The 19,332-nt window shown below is 40.3% G+C and overlaps 1 protein-coding gene across 2 annotated transcripts in view; it reads left to right on the top strand.

The window, feature by feature from the left end:
• Window positions 1-19,332, top strand: part of LOC134537730 (uncharacterized) — a 316,852-nt gene that overhangs the window by 278,676 nt on the left and 18,844 nt on the right. For both annotated transcript variants that reach the window (XM_063378478.1, XM_063378479.1), the window contains exons 6-8: window positions 7,611-7,837; window positions 16,102-16,211; window positions 17,818-17,988. In XM_063378478.1, coding sequence (XP_063234548.1) covers window positions 7,611-7,837; window positions 16,102-16,211; window positions 17,818-17,988 — 508 coding nt within the window. The remainder of the gene's footprint in view (window positions 1-7,610; window positions 7,838-16,101; window positions 16,212-17,817; window positions 17,989-19,332) is intronic.

Here is a 19,332-nt window from a genome sequence, read left to right as displayed (position 1 = left end):
TAACCATGCGTTTGTTTCGTATGGGCGCCACAGCAAACACTTTCTCCCCAAGGGCTTCTCTTCCTTTACTTAATAGCCCTAATTGTCGCGGCATTAGCATTTCCCGTAGGCGTTTTAAAATATCCGGAAATGAAAGCACAACAACGAAATTTTCTCCCAGGGTATTTATCTCTCTTCCCCGCCACCTCCCCCCCCCCCCCCCCCCCAAGTCATTGCGTCACTCCTGAACTATGTTCAACGTACGCACATGTTCGCTGACCGACCTCACAAGGGTGGACGAGGGCGTGACCAGGTCCAGAATTGTGGCCGATTATCGTAAAAGGATTACAGGGAGAACAGGTTCCGTGACTCCGTGGATGAGGAAAGTAGGCACCGCCTGTGACGCACCGTTTATTTTTTCCTTCAGTGCAACTGCCCTGAACGTTATTACATACATTTTACAAAAAAAAAAAAAAATATTTAATATCACGGGCTTAAGTAGTAAAATTTATATAATAATTGTCCCCAGCAATGAAATAGGTGTCCGCATTTGGCTCATAATTATGCAGTTTTGGTTACACAAAGAGAGAAATCGATAGCCCAATTTACGATGTCAACAAAAAACCCTGTTTATCCTGCGTATCCACTGTTCACCATTGTATCACAGTGGTATGCCACTGTTTATATATCCGCAGTTAATCATGCAGAAGCAAAGATTTTGGGTATAAAAATAACGAACATGCAAATAAGTACTAACTTTTTAAAAATTATTTTTAATAAATCCACCCGAAAGAGGCTCTGAACGAGCACACGCTATGTAAAACCGTTCAAGTATGCCTCGAGGTGACGAGCAATGCACCGTGTCTCTCGACCGGTAGCCTACAACTCACGTTGTTTCGGTTCCCTACCACGTTCGTGCAACTTCGGATTTCTCTCAAAAATTGAAAATTAAAAAAATCGAAGGGTTAGGTTAGGTCAGGTCAGTCACAACATGCTTGTTTTCATTGGAAACTTCTGATTTAGCGGCTGAAGTGGCGTCAATATCAAAACGCAAAACTTCGGGAAATCTTCGGAAATTCTTGCAGGGAACCGAAACTACGTGAGTTGTAGGCTTCCCGTCTCTCGACGAGCAAGAAGTTGTGCCCGCCGACGGCAGGCCACTAGCGCCTCACAGCGGACAGTGCCACAACTTGGTGGTCGAGAGGCAAATTTGTTTTTAAATATTCATATACATGGACGACAATTTGTAGGATTCCCCGGGGAGGGGGGGGATAACGTATATCATTCCCATTTTTCAGTTACGATTATTTTGCAACCACAGATGAGCCCCCTCAGAGAGAGGCTTTTTGATTGCAGGGGGTTCCGGCCCATCCTGCCCCTTATCTACGTCCATGATTACAAATATTAATTTATATATTTATTAAGCGCTGGCCAACAGACATAGTCCAAAATAGGCTGGCACTATATAAGTATAAAACAACATATAAAAACATACTTATATATATAAGTTATAAAATAAATAAGGGGGAAAACAAATATGTGAAGCGTAGACGCGGATATCCGAGCGATTATACACGACACATTAAAAAGTGAATAAGTCAAAATAAAATAACAATCAAAAATAATACTACTAAAAAATTAACGCAAAGGGTTTCACTATTATATTTACATTCAAGATGCATATACTCATAAGTTATCATATATAGTAATATGTAGGTATGTATGTTATGTTTAAATATTAATTGGGGTCATTGAAAATAGTAACACTTGGTATTTCAAATAAAGAACAATGCAATCTCAGTTCTGAGCCCGGAAAGGAAATTTTCACAAGTATCTGATTATAAACCAACCCGGTAGTTGAACCCGAGACCTATGACTCAACTGTCAAACGCTCTGGGCAGTGGTTTAATATAAACGGAGATAATTATAACAACTCTCACCACTATTTTTTTTATGTATAGTGGGGATCGAAAGTCTTTTGAGTTCTGGGCTTCACAAATCGATGGAAACGACCAGCAGAGCCAAATATAGTAGCGGACCCATACGGAACCAAATATAGCCGTCTCGGCACGGCTCGGTTACACATAAACTGTTCTAAAAACATTAATCATCGTAATGAAGCCGATTCGTGTATCTACGTATCACTCTTTAAGCACTACTTGGTCAGTTTACTTTGAACGGGTATAGCATTAGAAGTGTATGTCGCGCCTAAGGATATTTTCCAACCTCCTTGGCCGCGCTCCCCTGATACGTATTCCCTTCCCATACTTCACCTACCGCTGACAGCTCGCAAGACGTTCGAACCCGCGCTATACACAGAGTGAGTCTGGATTCGACCGCCACTCTTCGGCTGCAGGTTCAGCACAACAAAATTAATTTAAAACATATATAAAAACTTATGGCCTAAAGTTCTTCCCTAAGCTGGCATACGTCTTTGAAGTTGGTGACGAACAACATTTGTATCGCAAAAAAGCATTTAAGCTATTGAATCGTGAACGAACTTCTACGACCACCGCGAATGTTTTCGACGTAGCAAAATTATATCTTTGAAATAATTTGAGGTGATTCAATTATTTTTTTTTTTGCGAAGTGTTAACTACCGCTATATATAACTTTTCAATCGCCGTATATAATTTGATGCAGATGGAGAATTAAAAACTTTAGAAATAAAATGCCTGTAACCGTGATTGACTGACTGTTCTCGGCTTCACGTTGAGTTATAGGACACCATGAACACAGTAAATTTTTATTTTGTAATGTTACCGGTTCCAGTAACTTTCTTCATTGTTACCTACGTGAGTTTATTTTCTTTGAAGAAGTATTTATTTTTGTGTTTAGTTAGAAAATATTCATTTTTATTGGTTTTTGCCATTTTGTTAAAGTGATTTCGTTAGGATGATAAAATGAAACTGAAATCGTTTGCTAAATGGACGCCTAGTGTTGAGTGGGTATCGGGTGTTCCGAGCAATCCCGAGGACGGTCGAAGGTGCACGACGATGACGTGGCGGAGTGACGCGCAGAGCGGTGGCGCGCGAGCTTGTTAGACGGGACTTGCGAGCCAGCGACGACGACAGCAACATGGGCCGGCGAGAGCTGGCGGCCGCGACCCGCGTGGACGACCAGCTGGGCCCAGTCAACGCATATCAAGTAAGGAGTCGACGCACATACACCTTGTTGCCAGAATAGGCGAAGGGCGGGCCCGTGTCTTACAACGTTTTTTAAGTGGACGTACTTTTTTTCTGGATGCTTTTTACGAGAGGTGCAACATCACCCAAACACCGATCTAGATTTGCATATTATCCCTTCGTTTTCCAGATTATTAATTATCTCTCTAAATGCTTGCATTTTGGGAGGGGCACACTGGTAGGGTACGCATTTGATGGGCTCATAGCTAGTTAAATTTATTTTGTAGGGCATTATTTCGCATTTCTTTATCCTTTCCGTAATCACATCCCCAAATTCTAGGATTACTCCTTCTGTAAATTTAACTTTCTGGGCTTCCAAATGCTCACTTACTCCTTCAATCCCTCCACATACTACTTCCTTCCTGTTACCCCCTTTATTCAATTTGAAACAGCTGGTATCATTGAAGGCAAACCGTATTTCTCTTTTATTACAATTTATTATGGTCCTCGTATCTGTAAAAAAAATCTAAACCCAAAATAAGGTCATGTACTAAATTATTTACAACCCAAAAATTCCTACTCCATGCAACATTTTCCAATTTTGAAATGCAACTTTATTTTTACTCGCAATTCTTGCTTTTTTCCGTCCGCTATATAAACCTGCTCGCTGTCTCCCGTTTTAAGCAAATGCTGGAGATCTTTCCTTTATTTTACCAAACTACTAACAAACTCTTGACTAGCAAAACAGCTACTCGCCCCGGTGTCTACGAGTGCCGTCCTCTTTTTATCGTACGTTAGTACGTCTTAAGTAAAAACTATTTTTCGCACGCATCACCGCTACACGATGTTTGTTTCCAAATCGGAACTTCATTTACTTTTTTCTATAACCGCAAACTTAACTCGCATGAAAGCGCGTACCACGATACCCACATATTTGCTCTTTCTTTTTTTGTTTACAAAGTCTTTTTACATGTCTTACCTCTCGACAGTAAAAACAAAGACTTTATTCCCTCGCGCGCAAACCAGCGCGCTGTATCGCAATTAATTTTAAAATGGGGGGGGGGGGGGGGTGTTACGGGTTCTAAACCACCCCCCCCCCCCCTTAGCCCTCATTTTTTTTTTCCTATCTGAAAGCAGGTTAGCTAAAAGCCTGGGTGTATTACTGCTATCACCGGCCACTGCACTGGAGGGGAAGAGTAAGCGAGCCCTACCGATTCTCCTTCCCTTCCCCTACCCCTGTCACGAGCAGAAGCTATAAGGTTGTGACGCCGTGACGGGTACCAAGTTTTCAAATATCTTACACCTATTGTATTTAACCAGCGCGGTAATTATAAGCAGGTGGTGACTGGGTAACTCTTCAAGCTAAAGCTAATTTTTTCCAGGAATAGGCCAGTTCTGCCGAAACCCAACCATTTTTATTCCTTTTTTTGTATTGTCGATCTTCGAGCATGATTTATGATTTTGAGTGGACGTGAACAAGGCACTTGGATTGATTAAAATATCTTTAATTTCTTACTTCATTACTCAAAACAATTTTTTATTAAAAATTAATAATATTTTTATCATTACAATATTTAAATTTAAATACCTACCGAAAAATGCTAAAATAGCACTATTTTACACCTTAAAATACAAATTTTTCCGGGGGAGGGCCCCCAGACCCCCTGCTTTCATGGGGGGGGGAGACCATGCTTCTTAAAGCGCTCCCCCCCCCCCCCCCCCAATATACAAGTCCTGGCTACGATACTGGCTCCCCGCAGTAATAACAACGCCCTTTAAAAAAATTTTGAACAACTCCCGCGTTCCGTGCTTGACCTACGGGTGTATTCCTCCGCTCTACTTTACCGCCGTCCACAGGATTATCTTTCTTCCTGCTACGGTAGCGCGCCTTCCCATCAAGGCCGTTTTCCTTAAAGTTCGTTGATTTTCCTCCCGCATACACGCAGCAAACAACGTTTTATAAGTGCAACTTTTCTTTAAATGTCCACATTCCCCACACGCATAACATTCCTTGGCTCTACGGGATACTATTACATTTTGGCGGACATTTTCCTCGCCCATTTCACACTCGCCCCGGGTGTACCAGATATTATCTATTTCCGCGGCCCATTTAATTATCGCCTTCAGCGACCTAGGTTTTTCAATAAACGTGCTTTCACGTCTTAACTCCGGCCGCATGTTTTCCATGCACATAGAAATAAAATCTTCACCCTCTACCTCTATTCCCGTCGCTTTGGACTGATAAAAAATATCCGTAACGTAAGTTACCGTGTTCTCATCTACCCGCTGAAAACGGTAAATTTTCTCCCGCTGTAATATTTGTTTCACTAGCCGCGGACATAAATTCTCCCACAGTTTCTCCTTACATTTTTTTCCAACTTAATTTTTCCTCAACACAACTACTTATTATATTACGTGTCACGCCTTGACAATTACTTATCACACAACGTAATAATTCTACATCCGTCGCAAAAAGTTTTAACTCCATTATACAATCTAGTTCGAGGCAAAATTTTATTAATTCCTTGGGTTGTCCGCTATGCATACTGGGAATATTACCAAAACTGTCATACACGATCTTACTTTCCAAATCCGCGATCATATTACGCCTTCCTAACTCTATGATGCCTACTCCAGACTGTGCACCAGCCTCGCTTAAATCTTTTTTTCAGGTATTTAGACAACTTGCGTCTCAATTCATCCACTGCATCCTCGTCTTGAAACGGGATTCCGGCCACATTTAAATTCACCTGCAGGCCGTCCTTACTAAGTTGATATGTCCAGCTAACTGCCATGACAGCACACAAGTTAATCACTAGCCTTAACACCATTTGACTGCTCTTGCGGAGCAGAGTGGCGCAGGTAAATTGTGACCGCCCCGTTGCTTTACTCCAGCAACACCGCGGTCAACAATCTGTCCTCACACTCTTGCCCCAAGGAGGGTCAAACTACGCGCGGGTGGCACGATCCCACCGCACGCGACTGTACAAAATATTGTTCCCCTTTTCATTCTGCAAGTGTGAGATGCTTTAAAACCAAACAATGTTAAGAGCAGGATTCAAATTCTTTAATTCTTTTATGGCTGTTACTGAATAGCATGATTCAAAATAACTCCTAAGTACATTAAACTATAACTCTATATTTACATTTAATTCACTTGATTGGCAAAACAAAATATTAAACATAAAATTAAATGAAAGGTCCTTGAGTCTTCTATAGTTCCTGTGCGCGCACATTTACGGTATTATGCATGAACTCGTTTGCTGTCTCGAGCAGAAAAAACCATGTAAAATTACATATGTTTGTAAATTGGTACATTTACACGAAACCAACTGTATCACTTCAAAATAGTGTTCGCAGGAATACTGGGTTTAGAATTTTGCCCGGGCATTTATGCTTTGTGTTGTCCCAGTACCTCCGTTATTTAAAATTATTTATTAACCGATTCCTGAAAAGCATTCCAGTATTAGCTGCTTACATAATAAGCATGATACTATTAAAATATAAAATTATATGCATATTTTCGTAAAATAATAGTCAGTATTATTTTATTTTCAAAAGTATTTAATATATGTATGCAACAATTTATTTATTATTAGTATTTGAGTGCCAACCAACCGTCATAACCTTTAATAGGCAGGCACTTAACAAATATTACATAAATTAATACACACATACTAGTTCACAGAGAGAGAGAGAGAGTCATTAAAAGACAACACAAACATAAAACATGATACAATAAAACACCTGACAAATAAGAAAAAAAATAGTCCTAAACACAGGAAACAAAACGATTAACATTATCAATTTTAAATTAATTCTAACCATTGAGATAACAATGGTATAATATTTGCATAAAGTATTTATATTAAATGGATAATAAATGGAGCTCAAATGTATTTCATTAAAGTTATTGACTTTATATATTGCAATGATTATTGATTAAAACAATCATTATAATTACATGTAAAGTAAAATTATGTTAGAATTATTTATAAGTAAAATTATAACATTATTAATTTTATATTAATTATAGGTAATTTAAATAATTTCAATAACCAAGTAATTTATATTACTAAGTAATTTATATAACTAAGTGATTTGTATAACTAAGTGATTTGTATAACTAAGTGATTTGTATAACTAAGTGATTTGTATAACTAAGTGATTTGTATAACTAAGTGATTTGTATAACTAAGTGATTTGTATAACTAAGTGATTTGTATAACTAAGTGATTTGTATAACTAAGTGATTTGTATAACTAAGTGATTTGTATAACTAAGTAATTTAAATAACTAAGTAAATGTAATAACCAGGTAATTGTAATAACCGTGTAATTGTAATAGCCGGGTAATTGTAATAACCGTGTAATTGTAATAGCCGGGTAATTGTAATAGCCGGGTAATTGTAATAGCCGGGTAGTTGTAATAGCCGGGTAGTTGTAACAACCGGGTGATGTGGACGAGCAGGCAGGTTGCAAGGGAAGCCGTGTGTGTGTGCGGCAGGCGTGTCGCGGCTGGCGGGGGCCCTGAAGGCGCGCAACCCGGCGCTCAAGCTGCTGGCGAGCGTGGGCGGGGCGCGCTCCGAGCGGCTCGTCAAGTCCGCGGAGAGGCGGGCAGCCTTCTCTACCGGCGCCGGGCGCGCCCTGCGGGACTCCGGCCTGGACGGGCTGGAGCTGGACCTGCGGCTGCGACCCTCCGGCGGCAGGCAGGGCGTCGCAGAGCTGCTCAAGGTGCGCACTGCCCGTGTTCCCGGCGCACATAGCCCGTTCTGTTTCCTGAATTGCGCGCATGCGCACAGCTCACTTTTGACGTGACAACGTCTAATAGATCGATGAACGCCGGCTGCACGCACGAAAAAAGTGTCCCGTTACGCACATTGTCCCGTTACGCGGTGTCCCGTAACGCTCATTGTGCGCTTGCGCCTCATCCATCTCTCTTCCACTCGATTGGAACAACCATCGATTAGACTTTTTCGAGGCACATCAAACTTGAAACACTCCCATACGTTTCCTACTTTTCCTATCATCGTCCTATTCTTTAACAGAATAACACAGATTGAAAGAAGTTAAATAGCAAACATGTATAAAAGATACAGTTAAAATAATCTCTTCGTTAAAGTAATAAACATATTTGAATTAATATGCGCAAATAAAAGTAAATTTATCAATTAAATTGTAGATTTAATTTTACTCCTTCTTTGTATCCATACAAAATAGTGAATATTCAATAAACATGATTTAATTTTATTCATAAAAGTATTCAATAATTTAATCAATGTTTTGTTATGACGTTGTCACGTTAAACTATCGTCCGTAAACCGACTTTACAGACAACCAATTTTTTTAGTTTATTTCGGCTGAACCGCGTCTGTCGCCATTAACTCGTACATAAGTAATTTTTTTATGATCTTCGGGGAACGTACCAAGGCGTGTAGGTGTGCCAAATGAAACTTTATGATAGCGAAATTGTCCTTGGAATACATTTTGAACACTTAAATGGTCATAAAAACAAATAATTGAAAATTTACCATTCCACGCTGGATGGCTGTGATTGGTGTGCTTGACAGTAGACTTGAACCTAAAATAAATTCAGCCAAACCTCGAAGCAAGACAAAGCTACAAAGTTTTTAACACGTAGCAGGTCTGAAAATATTTTATCGATTAAAATACATGGCCAAGGCTCGTCTTACATGCCAAGATATTTTTTTTAAAATTCTTTTGTTACCTTTCGTTAAGGGCTATTTCTGCCAATTTTAACACTAGGTATACCTCTATTGCATTTTTGGTCTGTCACAAATATTTTCAACAGGAATTCACTGAATGTAAAAAAAAAGTTGGCAAAAAGATATTTATTATGAAAATTTGCGCGCATTTGCGTACTTCATGAACGGGTGTTTGAGAAATTTATTTAACTTTTTTTTTTGCGTATTGCGTTACATTTACACCCATTTTACACTAAGTGAATGTTCGTTTAAAATTTTGGTGACAGAACAACAAATGCAAGGAATGTATCGTGGTTAAATTTCAGAAATAACGCTTGAAATAAAAGTAATGACGAGAAAGTTAAAATAAAATCAAAATGACGGGTGACACCATCCCTTAAGTTATACGAGTTTTTTTTTATTAAGGTCCGTTTGGTGTTTAAAATAATAAAACTCGTAAGAAAAGGCTTTTATTAACATTTTTAGTCTAAAACGTATCTACTTAATTTTTTCCGCATAGTCGCCATTTAGGGTCTAAGCACTTTTCGTAAAGCTGCACCAGTTCATTTAACCCCTCTGCTTAGATGTTCGCCGCCTGGGAATGAAGCCAGCCAGGAAGAGCGGCTACTCGCAGTGCGCACGAGTTAAGCGGGAAGCCCGCACTCAGGGGCATTTATCGTAGCATCCCAGGCCTCGGGACTATCATAGCTGATGGCATCTTAGCGAGTCACGCGCCCGGCAAGCATGACTACTCGCCGGCAGCCACACGTGACAAGGAGAGAGAGAGAGAGAGAGAGAGGTCAGACGTGTGGTGACGCGCGTTGTGATTCGATTTCTCCGTGCAAATAATTAATCTTTACCTGCCCCTTTGTGCGGGATTCCCGCTTTACTTGCCTGCACTGCGAGTAGCCGCGCTTTCAGGCGCGTGACTCGCCTGCTCGCTTCGGCGATCCGAGAGACTGGCTGCTGATTGATGTTTGCTGTTTGCTGATTGCTGTTCACTTTTTGTTGTTTGCTGGACTGTCTTTGAATACGTTGACGCGGAAGCTTCGTGGGTGACTACGAACAGTCCGTCGTCAAGCTGACGACAAGGAACTAAAGACTGCCGTTGTCAAATGGTTTGATTACCAGGCGGCGAACTTTAATGCAGAGGGGTTAAGGAAAATGGAGCAGCGTTACGAAAAGGGCTTAGAACTGAATGGCGATTACGTGGGAAAATGAAGTAGATATGCATTAAAGTGAAGCTGTCAATAGATACCTTTTCTCGCGAGTTTATTTTCAATGACCTTATTCAAAACATAACCCCCATAATTTTTTAATACTTCTTAATACACAAATATCACAAATAAATTGCCAGAATATCCTAAATTTTTGTATACCTTGCATATTGGTAGTATTTATTATAGTAGTAGTTGTTTCGTAATAACAGTAGTAGTAGATTTATTGTAGTATCTGTTGGTAGTATTATATCGTGGGGCATGATAGTTCAAATTCTCTTAATGTGTTTAATTAAAACTGTGCAGTGTCATTAAAACTTCACAATTGATATTGGTAGAAAAATAATATTTAAAAATAACACAAACATTGTTTATATAGTTGAGAAAAAGGTCACGTTTTGATTATTTTGTCTCCGTACAATTTTGACTAAGTTATTATAAGTTTTAAATGAAAGTATTTCCGTGCGTAAAATATAGCAAATTATATCTACAACACGGACATTAAACAATTTTTAGAAACTATTCTAATGTTATAAATATTTGCAGAAAGGGGGGGGGGATAAGCGTTGTAACGTCGCTCGAAGACAGCAGTTCAACAGCAATGCGAGCCGCGGTAACCTCTTAGCGCTGCGGCACTGCTACGCCTTCGGGCATGCGTGCAGGCCTACCGTTCTTACGTTCCGCGCGGCCGCGTCAAGCCGGAGGCACACTTGAAAATAAATAACAGTGCGTACAAGATTCAACCGCCGTGTTTTCGAACCTTCTGACTCCCATCAGCGCGTAGGATGGTCGCGTGCGTGGGAGGGAAATAAATGTATTTATTTATTTATTTATTTGCGTTACGGATGCAAGGCGCAACAGCCAATGAGAGTAGAGTATGATGCAATTTTGGCGGGGCCAGAGAACTGTTTATAATCATCAATAATGTTTTGGCAAGAAATTGTCTTGTTATTACAACGCTCAATTAATTTTTTGCTATTACTCATAAAAAGTCACTAGCCATTGATGTAAATTTAAAAAAAAAAATGTTTAATGGGTAGAACATTAAACTCATTTTTTTTCATAACCGAGATTAATTTATAATTTTAAAAAAACTGTGTTGAAAAATTGCTGGTCGTCGTTGGTAGTTGATATAGTTACTTACTAAGATGCTACAAGCAAATGTCGGATAGGTACAACTCGAAATTTCACTGCCTGAAACTAAAAGTGAGATTTCAATTGAGAACCGATTTCGCACAGGTTGTGTGTTTGGCCTGCTATGTACGCGGTTATGTTTTTTGACGTGACAACGTCTAATAAATCGATGAACGCCGGCTGCACGCACGAAAAAGTGTCCCGTTACGCACATTGTCCCGTTACGCTGTTTCCCGTTACGCTCATTGTACGCTTTCGCCGCATCTTATCTCTCTTCCACTCGACTGTTTATAAAGTGAAGTGAAAAGTTAATGTGGTTTTCATTGCTTATTACAACAACAATTTCGGCAATAAAGGTTAAATATTCTTGCATTTTAAAAATCTGATTACTAGTATAATCTCAAGTGTTTATTCTTTTATTATTAAAATAAAAATGATTAAATTTTATTCATAAAAGTATGCAATCATTTCATCAATGTTTTGTTATGACGTTGTTACGTTAAACTATCGTCCGTAAACCGACTTTACAGACAACCAATTTTTTTTTTTAACTACGAACCCAGCTTTACCCTCGCCAGACGACCTCGTCTAGGTAAGCCTAGAAGCCATGCCTGCGAGCCGCACCCGAGGTCACGACGGCGTTAATGAGTATCACGACTCATCATCAGTTATTTCAGTTACGTTGAAATTACACCGAGCAGCACGATGACGAAGGGTAGGGGGGGAACGCAGCAATCTTCTAGTTCTACAAGTTCATCCGTCAACATCTTATCCCGGGGGAAAAAAAATTATGGTTTAAGATGCCACTCATTACACACCTGCCGTGTTTTAAGCACGAAACAAAAACCAACAGAATTTTTCCCCAACTAAAACCACGTATTATATTGCACGTGCACGTGGTATTTAATATCATAGCTCATTAAAAAAAATTCAGGAGTTCAGCAAGAGTGTTGATTATCCGTGGTCACGCCGTCTGCCACCTAGCAACCTTCCTTCCACACGCACACTTCTAGAAAACAACCGCAACAAGAAGATGTATTTCCAGATACTTATTTTATGATTAAGTTAAACATGGTTTAACTTGTAGGCTTTTTGAGTCTCTTTCGGTTAAATTTGTATAATTTTTTCATAATCAGATGCCAAATTTTCATTCATAACTTTTTTTTTGTGTATAATCAAAAACGAGAGTTTTATTCACTACAGATCAAATACTTAAGAGGTTTAAAGGAAATTTTACTGGCTAAGCTTCTTCATTACTTATTGATATCTTCCAGATACATTTATTTTAGTTTACTTATATGCCAAAATTGTACAATTATGAGGATTTTGAAAGGCATATTGAAATAAATTTTAAAAAAAATGTAATGAAGGAGCCATTAGTATCATTTAATATAACTCCAAAAGTTTCATCATTGCACCAAAACGTTAGTAATGTAACTATGGTAGCTAATGGAGCATACAATTTCAACATTTTTAAGATGATATGAATAATATCAACTATAAAGTTCTGAAATTTTTTCAGTGTCTTACGTAAATATAAAATAATACCCAGGAACGGAGCATTAAGTGCCTCCTGGTAGAACGAAAGTAGCTGTGGTGATAACTGTTACCAATCTTTCAACCACGATTGTTTAAACCATCAAGCAGTTTGCTTTCTGAGAAAATTCCCATCATGCCCGCAATCAAGTTTTTGTCGTCCTTCGCATCTGGGGGTCGTGATCGCTAAAAGGCCTCAGGGACGTAACTACACTAGTTTCCACTCGGAGTAAGAACTCATCTTGTTTACAAACCAACCAAACTAAAACCTTTCCCGACAACACCTCATATCGCCACCACTTATTAATTACAATATTAAAAAAAAATCATCCAACTTAGATGGTAAATAAATAGATTCATTTGTAGTCATTTCATTTTTAATACATCGCAAGTTGGATAGTACGCGAAATATACCAGTTTTGTTAAATATTTTACGATATACATGTTTGTATCTTTCAATACACAACACAACACTCGGAGTTAAAGCAAGATGGATAGCGCTATATGACAGTATGGTGGACACAGAGAAATGACACACAATTGCTGTTTGTATGTCTTATGACCCATGATTTTCTGTTTACCCATGGCGATCGGTTGAACGGTTTTAGAAGTTTCTGCGCTGCAGCGCCATCTAGCAGCGAGTTGCAAAAAAAATCGATAGCATGAAAACCTCCTCCATGAAAAAAAAAAAAACACTTCGATGTGCAAACTTTCACGGCGATCGCTTAAACGGTGTCAGAGTTTATCAATCTCATACATAAGAGCATCCATTTTTATATAAATAGATTTAATCGCCCATTTTAAAGATTCGCTGTGACGGAAACGCATGTCATTTCCGTTTTCGATCCGCACGATTTTGATTGGCTGATCGCATCAAAATCAAACATATTTTAGATTCCGTCCTGAAAATGCAAAATATTTTGTGGAAACTCGAGTCCTCCAACTTGTCGAACAAATATTGCTGCCCTAGTGACGTTTTTTCTGACGTCAAAACCTCCCAAATTTATTCGACACAACATACTGGAAGGTTAGTAAAGATCGCAGGCTTTCGCAGCCATTTTCTGGAGGTGCTTGGCTTCTGGGTTGTAGCCGCGTCGGAGGCGAAGATATCACCGATGTTTCGGTCGACGTTGCAGTCGCCATCATCAGGGTAGAGTTACCTATTGAGGTAACCTAATGATGGCGACTGCAACGTCAACCGAAACGTTGGTGATATCTTCGCCTTGGACGAGGCTACAACTGAGAAGCCAAGCAACTCCATACTGGAAGGTGTTTGACAGTGTGGCAGGGGCCTTAAGGCCGAGTCACGTCCGGGCCACGGAGGGTGCGGGGGGGGGGGGGGGTTAAGGAGAAGAACACATCAAAAGGCAAGAGTCGTGCCCGGGAGTGTTCTCTACTGTTCTCCGAGCGCGCCGGGAGAGGGGGCGGCGGGGCTTCGTGGCTAACGGACGAGAACAGACGGAGCGAGCGGACAGTCCTGCAGTCTTTCCTGCACCTCCGCCCGACGTGCACCTCCCAGTTCGTCCCCGGTTCCAGAACAAACAGGCTACGTGTTTCGGGAAGCCTTCATTTCACAGACGAGAGACTAGCCACACCCGAAGTTCCCCGAAGTTCATGCTCGCTTTTTTTTCGTTCTATCTCATTGCATAAACCGGTGTGGCATTAAATTTTGCGGTCGATTAGGATAGGTTAGTTACATTATAAATACTTCAAAACATTGTATAGCTACATTAAAAATACTGTAAAATCATTTTATGGTTGCTTAGCAAATAATTTTTTTAATATGTAGCTATCCAGGGCTAGGAAACCGTTTACATGATTTCACAGTATCTTTAATGTAGCTATCCTAACCAAATCAACCGTCCACGATGTTTTTAAAGTATTTATAATGTAGCTAACCTAACCTTTTACAATGAACAAAAAAAAACCGAAGATGCACGATCGGGCGTTTGGCTCTCTCGTCTGTGAAAAGAAGGCTTCCCACGTGTTTCGTTCTTGAAATGATTCATGCAATACGAAATTTTAATTTAATACCGTTTCTCCGACATGCGCCATTGCAGTTTTGCACTGTTTATCATGAAAAAAATTCCAAGAACGCAAATTAAGAAATAAAAATGAAACCCACATAGAACAAGCCTAAATCAGCTAATGTCAAACAGATAAACCCAATGATGAACCTTAAACAGACATTATGGACAACACCAGCGAACACAGTAGGTAACCTGTTTCCAGTCTGTTTGTGCCTGAGGAAGTTCCCGAAATTTCGCAACTGATTTTTCATAGGAAAGATTCTGTGTTCGTCGCTTTGCCGTCGTTGTGTCCATAATATCTGTTTACCTTCATCGTTGTGTTTGTATATTTTCTGCGTTGCCCAGGTTTTGTTGTCTGCCAGCATTTACTGTTGTTGAAACTGTCTCGTCGTTGTGTTCGTCTATGCTGTGATTATATTTTTTCATGACTGAATTCCTTCCATGGAATTCTTGTGCTGTCCGTTATTTGAGTATGGCAGTTTCTTAAGTTGATATCTAATCGATGAAGCTGTTGTTTCTTCTTAAGGAGTTAATCAAATGTGGGCACAGACATACAAAAATAATTATAAAAAATTTCACGTCATCAACGAGAACAAAATCTCCATGCCGATGCCTATTCTTTTCTAAAATGGGATGAACCCACACACTTCCAAAGCATTTCTTCTCCGTCTGTGCCGAAGCAAACACACCGCCGCAACTTTCTTACAATCCGTCCAGTTCCGTGTCTGGACCGCAACTGATAAGTGATAGTGTGACCACGAGAGAGCATCGCATGGGCCGTGTGGCCCTGGCCTAAGGCGTCAAGGTCATGTGGTGAGGTTCGTGCGTTCGATTCCAAATCCAGCTTGACTCGAATAAATTAACACCGATTAGTAATCATCGTGGTTTGAAGTCCTTGGGGCCATGGGCGTAGATCCCATGGAGGGCAGCACCCCCTCCCCCCCCCCCCCACGAATCAACAATCTCCCTGCAAATGAAGCCCGCTTGCGATTAAAAAATCGTAACTGTGAAATGGGAATGATAAATGTTATACCGCGATCCTCCTGGGAATCCTACAGATCTTCGTCCATGCTTGGAGGTTTAGTTACCTTTCTGCACATTACCTTTATTTTTATTGTTATATATCTTCAAATTTAAACAAAAACATAAAATTTGTCTAGAATGTCACGAGCCCTCGTATTTTTTGGGGCTCGAATGTTCAAGATTATATTGTACTTAGGTTGACACATTTTACATACGTACTTGCAAAACAAAATTGCAGCTCCGAGGTTTTTTTTAAATTATTCCTTGTTCAAGCTTCTTGGATAGTTGTATGCCAAAACTGCCAGACAGCGTGATCGCGTGGTTACTCACGTGATAACTTGTTCCTCCGACAGGCACTGCGCGGCGAGCTGGGCGGACAGCCGGAAGTGAGGACGAAGAGGGACTACGACGTCATCGAGACAAGCCATGAAGACGTGGAAGCGCCTTCCTGGAAGCCGAACAAGTGAGACTGTCATTGTTAACGGACCACGACAGTGGTTTTTTCACTACGTAAAATTAACTCTTCCAGTTACGAAATGTAAACACTCCGTTTATCCTCAAAGCAATTCGCATAGCTGCGTTTTGCCTACTGCGTTTTTACTTCAAGAATTTGGCCTAACGGCGTTCTGCCTAACTACAATTCAACAAACTGCCTTTTTGCCTAACAATTCTCCTTCAATGAAAATTTATTTAGACATTAAGGAAACCGGGATTTGTCTAACTTCCTTTTTCCAACTTCGTTTTCCGTAGCAGCGTTTTCCCTTGCGTCATTTAGCCTGAAATGTGACCACCCTGATACCACTAACTCCGATTTTCCTAATTTCCTAATGTTTTGTATAACTGCGATGTGACTAACTTCGTAACGCTACCGAAGCCAATCTTAACAATTTCATCGCTGGGCTCATCGTGTTGCTGTAGTAGAACCACCGATGAGACCCTTTTCTTTTAAGTCTCGGAATGGCCAAACCAGGATATTTTTAGAAAGTGGGCAGGTGGTTTATTTTTTTTATCATTGCATTTCACCATTCCACCCATAATTTGTCTGTGTCGACATTTTTGTCGACCAGATGTTAAACGAACGATTAAAGATAGGATATATACCTAGCATTATCACACGGCACACTGAACCATCTATTGGTTATGACTTTACAGTAGAACTGTCGACATCAGTGAACGTGGCATGCATGTTTTGTTTACAATAGTACTTCATTAAGGCATGCACTTTTTTTTGACAGTTTAAAGGTAAATTTGTGTTTTAATGCAGTATATATTTTGATGTGCCTATTTGTCATGAAATTCAATATATATATATATATATATATATATATATATATATATATATATATATATATATATATATATATATTCAGCACTGTAACTTTAGACATACAAAAGCCATGAGTTTTTACAACCCAAAAATACGCCGTTCAAAGTCGAGGTTCATATCCGCCTCCGTCCTTTGTCCATGTCGTCGAAGCCCTTAAGGCCCATCTACAACAATCCGAACCTGTGGGCGGTCCATAGTCATTTATCCCTTTGGGAATGACGTCACATAGTCGCACGGAAAACTTCCCTGTCTACAACTGTGATGTCCGATGTTCGAATCTACTGAGCGCAAAAAATATCGAGCGACAAAATAAGTGTGTTTCGATTGTTTTTTTTTGTCATTATTTCATGAATTGTAAATTAGTAACACAGCTTAGTTTTGAATATCCATTTAACTTTTTTTTTAAGTTGTGGTAGTTCAACAATATTTGAGTTATTCGGTTAGATCCAAAAAGTAAATGCTGATAAATGAATTCGAGTGTCCGGCCTTTGAAAAAGCGCCATTGTCATACGGACAGCGCTAATTGAAATTACAGCTTTGGTCTATCTTGGCTTCCTACCACACCGTCCGTTCTTTTCCTGCGTGGCTTCTTCCCTCTGTGCTACTAAAGGACACAGATTGGTACGTGAAAGTTCATGAGCTGGACCCGTGTATTCGGACCGACGCCCGAAGTCAAGGGGGTCAGCGACCAGTGTCCGTCGGACGGGGCTGTGACCTCCTCGCCGTGACGCGCGCCTTGCAGGAGGAACGCGACGACGGCGCGCCACGCCCGCCGCAGCGACGCAGCCGCCGCCGACAAGCAGAACACTCTGGCGGACGAGCTGGAAGACTCCGCCTCCGGCCTGCTGCTGCTCAGGGTGCCCGTGGAGCCAGAGGTCATTGTCAAGAGATACGACCTCAAGAACATCACCAAGTAAGCCCCGCCCGGCGGCCTTCTTCACGTTAACCAACCACGAGACCACAATCAGAGGAGGGTGCTCCCGCCACTGTGTGACTGTTTCCATCACCATCATCACCCTCACAACTATCACCATCACCACAATATTAGCCCACAATCATTACGGTCACCATCATTACTATCATTTCAATCATGACAGTCGGCGCAGTTGCTACCATCATGGTGAACGATCATCAGATCCATCATCATCGTAACTGAATCGCAGCTATCAGTCGTCACCATTAACTCGATGAATATCACCATTCTCAACAGTACAATCACCATCATCGTGGAGGCGACCTGACGGGAGCTCTGGCGGGCGGGAGTGTAGCGCAGTGTACAGAATGCCGCTCCGCGCAGTAATGACAGTAATCACGGGTTGCTTCCCGTCTGTGGCGTCCCCTGCCCGGCAACTCACGTCACTCTCTCTGTTTTATTAGAAGTCATTGGCTTCTGTATCAGCCTAGTGTGTCCCCGCATCATTGGCTGGCTGTTGGCCGATCGTGTGGATTCATTCCTCTTGCATGCTTCTGGTGTTCGTTTTTTTTTTTTTTTTTTTTTTGCTTGGACATCACTCACGGACTTCTAAAGAAAAAGATAGTATTCTGCCTACTTAATAGTTTAAAACCAGTTCATTAAACCATTTGAGTCCGTTCGTCCACTGAAGTGGACAATATTTACATCTCAATGATACATCGAGTGTATCAGACCTTGAATGTTGTTCGTTAAGGCGAACCTACACTTAAGCGGATATCATACTTTATGGCCAGGAAATAAATTAAATGTTACTTTACTTTTATTAATTAGTATAAAATAGTTAAACATTAATGTTATAATTATAGTGTAATAATGTAAGGTTATTACCACACAAAAAAAGGGAAAAAATAGTTTAGTTACAATAAAAAAATATAATTAGTTATATCTTAGGAATTGGTTAAATGATAGGATATTCATAAGTGGATTCAGCAGGATTGATTACATTTATGAAGATTTCTGGTTAAGAATGATCTAGGGATCTCCGTTCATTTAAGAACACCTTCGTAAATTTACCAGTACTGAGATCACTTACTTGAACATGAGTCCACAACAATAATCTAGGTATACTAACGAAATATTCAAAAACTTTTCGAGACCACACTTTTTCCTTCCCCATTGTGTGTTTTCTTTGCTTTTCTAAAAATAAAAATAAAACCACGAAACTCTGCATCCGGAGATCAATCGTAAGTTCGAGCGAGGATTCAACCACCTGGAATTGCGAAGACCACCTCGCTCGTTTCACTCGAGGTCCGTTCTTCGTCGGATGAATGTCCGTCGGTGGAT

This window comes from Bacillus rossius, chromosome 12 (assembly GCF_032445375.1).
Source record: "Bacillus rossius redtenbacheri isolate Brsri chromosome 12, Brsri_v3, whole genome shotgun sequence".
Classification (NCBI taxonomy): domain Eukaryota; kingdom Metazoa; phylum Arthropoda; class Insecta; order Phasmatodea; family Bacillidae; genus Bacillus; species Bacillus rossius.
Note: the sequence above shows the minus strand (reverse complement) of the source record. Positions and strands in the feature narration are given on the sequence as shown.